The 7500-nt window shown below is 44.4% G+C and overlaps 1 protein-coding gene across 1 annotated transcript in view; it reads right to left on the reverse strand.

Annotated features, from left to right (window-relative positions):
* Positions 1 to 7500, reverse strand: part of LOC143301791 (uncharacterized) — a 73216-nt gene that overhangs the window by 3307 nt on the left and 62409 nt on the right. The window contains exon 4 of the mRNA XM_076616182.1: positions 1 to 190. This exon is cut by the window's left edge and continues 13 nt beyond it. Within this exon, the coding sequence (XP_076472297.1) occupies positions 1 to 190 (190 nt within the window). The remainder of the gene's footprint in view (positions 191 to 7500) is intronic.

Here is a 7500-nt window from a genome sequence, read left to right on the forward strand (position 1 = left end):
TCTTCCGACGCGAGGCACTCTCATGCAGCTTCCGCAACAGGAGCCCGATGAAGACGGAGATGAGGACGCAGGGCACCAGCTTGCCCAGCACGGCCATCAGCCAGACAGCTGCCCGGGCCAGGACGCTGGGGCTGGTGGAGCCCACTGCAGCCTCGTTCAGTCTGTACAGGGTCTTGTTCCCTTGTTCCACCTGTCAGCGAGAGAGAGAGAGAGAGAGAGAGAGAATGAATGCATGAATGAATGAATGAATGAATGAGTGAATCTTTATTTCCCAACGGTGAAGACATTAGCGCTTTGGCTAACTTACACATCTGCCATGGTTGTAAGAGACACACAAACATAGACGCATATAAATGTTGTTATACTTTATGCATGCATAATGAGAGAGAGACAGACAGACAGACAGACAGACAGAGAGAGAAGCACTGCCACACTGCCACTGACAATGACATTTTCTGAAAACTTGTTTTGTTGAATATAAGTACATAATAATAATAATAATAATAATAATAATAATGGACAAATATAAAGCGCATTTCTCCTGAAATACTGCTCGAAGCGCTTTACATTTCATTCCCCACTCCCCGCCTCCCCATCAATACTCCCCTCCACTCCCTACTCCCATTCACCCACACACACACACACACACACACACACACACACACGGAGGCACGTGGAAAAACTCAAGCAACTGAACGTTGGAAACTACCCACCCACCTATGATGCCCTCCAGAAAACGCATCCCTGCAACACGCACCCAGGCACACGAACGCACGGACATTCACCAACACCTCCCCCCTCCCCTACACACACACACACACACACACACACACACACACACACACACACACACACACACACACACACACACGGCAAACAGCCTCTCCACAACAAAACATGCACCCAAAACCAGATCACACCAAGATTTTAAAAAAAACTAAACAACAACAACAAAAAACAAACAAACAAGCAAACAAAATAAACAAACAACAACACCAAAAACAGACATTCAACTGCCTGTTTTATATTCTAAAAGAGAAATTACATATAAGGGTGAACAAAATATGGGGAGGTGGAACCGATTACGTCATTCGTGTGTGGGAAAAAAGAGGAGAGAAAAAAAAAAAGGATAATCGATGTATTCACATTCGAGTGGGACTCTGTGATGACATACACAGACTGCAGAATTACAACACACTGTTTTCAATAGGACTTACAGTATCAGGTCTTTGGGACATTTTGTACCGGGGGATTCACCTTGTTTATTGAATGACCCTCGTATATATATATATATATATATATATATATATATATACCTTTGTACATATGTGTGTAGAGATATGGGCATATGTGTGTGCGCTTGTACAAGTAAGTGTTCATCTCTGTGTGTGTGTGTGTGTGTGTGTGTGTGTGTGTGCCGTGGAAGCTGTGATACGTAGACTAGAAATGAGTGTGTGGGGGAGGGGGGTAGAGGAGGTGCAGGGTAATGTGTGTGGTGTGTGTGTTGGAGCTCATGTACGTTTATATGTATTTGACTGTGCTTTCAATTCTGTGAAACTGCATGTTCGGTGCATATCTGCTATGCATGTGTGGGTGTATATGTGAGTGTGTGTCTTCATGTTTTACATCTATTTGCTTTCTTTTCTTTTTTTTTTTTCTTTTTTTTTACATTATAGTTATTATTTATTTATTTATTTGTGTAAGCTTATCTATCATTTATTCACCTTTTTTTTTCCTCAAGGCCTGACTAACCGCGTTGGGTTACGCTGCTGGTCAGGCATCTGCTTGGCAGATGTGGTGTAGCGTATATGGATTTGTCCGAATGCAGTGACGCCTCCTTGAGCTACTGAAACTGAAACTGGGACATTTTGGAACATGCTAATAATGGACACATTTCATGTTCGGATTTCTAGTTAGTAAATTCAAAGTATGGGCGGGAAAGACACATCTTTGGTGCAACAATTATTTAGGTAGCAGTCGGGAAGAAAGAAGTTACTCTAAGAACGTAGGCTTATATGGTGTGCTGGTGTTCTGAAGCATCATATAAGTGCATGTATTTTTCCATTTTGTATCAATGCTTAATTAAGGTTACTAATGAATACGCCTAAAAGAGGATTCTTTTTTGTTCATTTTACACTGGTATGGATGAAGTAAAAAGTAGCAGTTGTGCGTATATAGCCGAATGCTTGAAGCGTTGGACTTTCAATCTGAGGGTCCCGGGTTCGAATCTCGGTGACGGCGCCTGGTGGGTAAATGGTGGAGATTTTTACGATCTCCCAGGTCACCATAAAATAATGTGCAGACCTGCAAGTGCCTGAACCCCCTTCGTGTGTATACGCACGCAGAAGATCAAATACACACTTTAAAGATCCTGTAATCCATGTCAGCGACCGGTGGGTTATGGAAACAAGAACATACCCAGCAAGCACCCCTGAAAACGGAGTATGGCTGCCTACATGGTGGGGTAAAAGAAAAAAAAACCCAAACAACGGTCATACACGTAAAAAATGTTACATGTTTGTCTGAGTGTGTATGTGTGCGTGCCTGAAATCTGATTGAATGACACAGGAAACGAATGATGAGCGCCCAGTGTCAGCTGTCGGCTCTACCCAGGTAGGCAGTCTGTTGTGTTAATGACCCCGTGTTTGTAAAGCGCTTAGTGCTTGATCTCCTTCTTCTTCTTCTTCTTCTGCGTTCGTGGGCTGCAACTCCCACGTTCACTCGTATATACACGAGTGGGCTTTTACGTGTATGACCGTTTTTACCCCGCCATGTAGGCAGCCATACTCCGCTTTCGGGGGGGTGCATGCTGGATATTTACTTGTTTCCATAACCCACCGAACGCTGACATGGATTACAGGATCTTTAAAGTGCGTATTTGATCTTTTGCTTGCGTGTACACACGAAGGGGGTTCAGGCACTAGCAGATCTACACACATGTTGACCTGGAGATCGGAAAAATCTCCACCCTTTACCCACCAGGCGCCGTCACCGAGATTCGAACCCGGGACCCTCAGATTGAAAGTCCAACGCTTTAACCATTCGGCTATTGCGCCTCCTTGATCTCCGACCGAGGGTAGGCGCTGTATAAGTATCCATATCAATCAATCAGTCAATGTTTCAATCCGACAATAACAAGACGTTTCGTCAAATGTATGTTGAAAACATTTGTTCACCTTTCATTCACCACTAAGGTCTAGCCAGAACTTCTGAGTTACCAGACACAAACCAAAACATATGGTCAATGCAATCTTTGGCATCATTACAAAACAAAAATACACATGTTACGATCATATAATCCCATTTCCTTCCAGATTACATTGGTCCTAATGCACCTATGAATAATTCTCATTTGAAACCATTTCATTTTTGCATCAGAAAGTTTATGTAAATATAGAAAGCAGTTCTTCCAGTCGTTTTTATCATCACGTTTTCCGTCCCATTTTGCATTCCATTTTGGTGCGATATTATTTTCGACAGAGGGAGTCACCGTACAGTCTGCATCCAATAACAACAACAACAACAACAACAAAAGTGATGAACTTATGCATTTATTATTACCTACTCTGATCTTAGTCTTTCGTGTATATTCTGATATTGCAGATCTGTCACCAACAAAAAGTAACAAAATGCATATCTACACGATACGTTTCCTTAATCAAACTCTTCATACAGCATGTATTGTCTATTATTTATTTGTTTTTTATTCCCCTCAAGGCCTGACAAAGCGCGTTGGGTTACGCTGCTGGTCAGGCATCTGCTTGGCAGATGTGGTGTAGCGTATATGGATTTGTCCGAACGCAGTGACGCCTCCTTGAGCTACTGAAACTGAAACTGTTGATTTATCTGAAATGGGGGAGGGAGAGGGGTGGACAGGATGTGTGAGCGGGGGGCTGTGGGGGTGAGGATGGGAGGGTGGGATGTGGTGGGCGTTGGAGGGTGTGGGGTTGCTGCCATTGTTGAGACCTCAGGCGAATCCTCAAAGGGAGACGAAACTCGGTACATTACAAAGAAGACTCCATATGTGGCCGCCAGATGCTGTCATAGAAAAGTTTTAACTCCCCGCGACCCCCCACCCCCCACCCCCCACCCCCATCCCCACCCCCTCGCTCGTCACTCTGCTTCTGCTTCTTTTTTTCTTTTTTTTTTCTCTCTCATTTTTGGCAAATTTATATTTCATAACTACAAAAGAGCTTATTTTCGGGGTTTTTTGTTTGTTTGTGTTTTTGTTTTTGTTTTTGTTTTGTTTTGTTTTTGTGTGTGTTTGTTTGTTTGTGTGGGGTTTTCGGCATGAGACGTTTTCTTCCACATAATTGTTCTACTTGTTACGTTTAAGAATCTGATTCTTTGATCGTGCAAATTTCGCAATGCGATATGATAACGACAACAAAAACAACAACTATAATGGCAAAAAATGACAATGATAATAATAAGAAGAAGAAGAAGAATAGCACTTTAAATCCTCTCAAAGGGATTCACAACAACACGTGAGTCAGACACGAAGCACACACACACACACACACACACACACACACACACACACACACACACACACACACACACACACACACACATGGATGTGGATCCAAGGATTACAGACATATGTGAAATGGGGTGCCTTGATTTCGAAGTGAATGTTTGAACAGGAATGTTTTTAGATTTGTTTTAAGGAATAAATGGCTTGCTATCCATTGACTGTCTGTTTTATGTACTATTTAATGCTACTGCTACCATACTGCATCAGGTACTATGATGATGATGGTGCTGATGTTGATGATGATTATGATGATCATGTTGTTGTTGATGATGCTGCTGCTGATGATGATGGTGATGTTGACGATGATGATGATGATAATGGTGGTGGTGGTGGTGGTGGTGGTGGTGATGGTTATGATGATGATGATGATGATGATGATGATGATGATGATGGTGATGTTGACGATGATGATGATGGTGACGATGGTGGTGGTGGTGGTGGTGGTGGTGTTAATGATGATGATGATGATGATGTTGTTGTTGATGATGCTGGCGATGATGATGATGATGGTGATGATGATAATAGTGGTGTTGTTGATGATGATGCTGACGATGATGATGATGATGAAGAGAGTGGTGTTGTTGATGACGATGTTGATGATTATGATGATGATGTTGTTGTTGATGATGTTGATGATGCTGATGATGACGATGATGCTGATGATGCTGCTGAATTCAAAACCCTGACATACCATCAAGTACTCCACATACTCAAAGACGAAGGAGATAATGTCCATTAACTAGATGACAGACAGACAGACAGACAGACAAACAGACAGTTAATCAATACGCCTTTAACTTTGACAAGAAAAAAAAACTAATACTATTAAGAGTGTGGATCTGACTTTGGTGTAGCGGTAACAAAGACCGCGTGAATAGGTCTATCAGCGCTGAGAGGGCGGGGAGACGGCATTGAGGGTCTTTGAGGTCGGGGGGGCCGATGGAAGATGCTTACGGAGGGTCACCTTCGTTTGCCCACGGCCCTTGAGGCTAGACAGAGATGGAGATTGAGTCTGTGTGTGTTGGGTAGGGTGTGGGGGTGCGAGGGGGGGGGGGGGGAGGGGGGTTGGAGGGTTGTGGGATGGGGGGGGGGGGAGTTAAGAGGTAGGGATGGAAGGAGTGGGCGAGGAAGGGTTTTTATGTGTGTGTGAATGAGAGCTATGGTAGAATGTGTATATGGTGGAATGTGTGTGTGTGTGTGTATGAGAGAGAGAGTTAATGGTAGAATGCGTGTGTGTGTTTGTTTGTGTTAATGGTGTTTGTGTAATGTGTGTGTGTGTGTGTGTGTGTGTGTGTGTGTGTGTGTGTGTGTGTGTGAGTTAATGGCAGAATGTGTGTGTGTGTTTGTTTGTGTTAATGGTGTTTGTGTAATGTGTGTGTGTGTGTGTGTGTGTGTGTGTGTGTGTGTGTGTGTGTGTGTGTGTGTGTGTGTGTGTGTGTGTGTGTGAGTTAATGGCAGAATGTGTGTGTGTGTGTGTGTGTGTGTGTGTGTGTGTGTGTGTGTGAGAGAGAGAGAGAGAGAGAGAGAGAGAGAGAGAGAGTTTATGGTAGAATGTGGATGTGTTTCTGAGTTAATGGTTAATGGTAGAATACTCCACATACTCAAAGACGAAGGAGACAATGTCCATTAACTAGATGACAGACAGACAGTTAATCAATACGCCTTTAACTTTGACAAGAAAAGAAAAAAAGAAAACAGAAAACTAATACTATTAAGAGTGTGGATCTGACTTTGGTGTAGCGGTAACAAAGACCGCGTGAATAGGTCTATCAGCGCTGAGAGGGCGGGGAGACGGCATTGAGGGTCTTTGAGGTCGTGGGGGGTGTGGGGGCCGATAGAAGATGCTTACGGAGGGTCACCCTCGTCTGCCCACGGCCCTTGAGGCTAGACAGAGATGGAGATTGAGTCTCTGTGTGTTGGGTAGGGGCTGGGAGTGGGGGTGAGAGGGGGGGCCAGGGGGTGTTGGAGGGTTGTGGGATGGGGGGCGGGGGTGTTAGGAGGTAGGGAGGGGAGGAGGGGGCGAGGAATGGTGTTTATGTGTGTGTGAATGAGAGCTATGGTAGAATGTGTGTATATGGTAGAATGTGTGTGTGCGTGTGTGTGTGTGTGTGTGTGTGTGTGTGTTAATGGTAGAATGTGTCTGTGTGCTTGTTTGTGTTAATTAATGGTGTTTGTGTAATGTGTGTGTGTGTGTGCGTGTGTGTGTGTGTGTGTGTGTGTGTGTGTGTGTGTGTGTGTGTGTGTGTGTGTGTGTGTGAGTTAATGGCAGAATGTGTGTGTGTGTGTGTGAGAGAGAGAGAGAGAGAGAGAGAGAGAGAGAGAGAGAGAGACAGTTTATGGTAGAATGTGTGTGTGTTTCTGAGTTAATGGTTAATGGTAGAGTACTCCACATACTCAAAGACGAAGGAGACAATGTCCATTAACTAGATGACAGACAGACAGACAGACAGTTAATCAATACGCCTTTAACTTTGACAAGAAAAAAAAGAAAAAGTAAAAGAAAACTAATACTATTAAGAGTGTGGATCTGACTTTGATGTAGCGGTAACAAAGACCGCGTGAATAGGTCTATCAGCGCTGAGAGGACGGGGAGACGGCATTGAGGGTCTTTGAGTCGTGGGGGGGAGGGGGCCGATGGAAGATGCTTACGGAGGGTCACCCTCGTCTGCCCACGGCCCTTGAGGCTAGACAGAGATGGAGATTGAGTCTGTGTGTGTTGGGTAGGGTGTGGGGGTGCGAGGGGGGGGGGGAAGGGGGGTTAGAGGGTTGTGGGATGGGGGGGGGGGGAGTTAAGAGGTAGGGAGGGAAGGAGTGGGCGAGGAAGGGTTTTTATGTGTGTGTGAATGAGAGCTATGGTAGAATGTGTATATGGTGGAATGTGTGTGTGTGTGTGTGTGTGTGTGTGTGTGTGTGTGTGTGTGTGTGTGTGTGTGTGTGTGTGTGTGTGTGTTAATAGTAGAATA

The sequence above is a fragment of the Babylonia areolata genome, chromosome 28, assembly GCF_041734735.1.
Source record: "Babylonia areolata isolate BAREFJ2019XMU chromosome 28, ASM4173473v1, whole genome shotgun sequence".
Taxonomy (NCBI): Eukaryota; Metazoa; Mollusca; class Gastropoda; order Neogastropoda; family Buccinidae; genus Babylonia; species Babylonia areolata.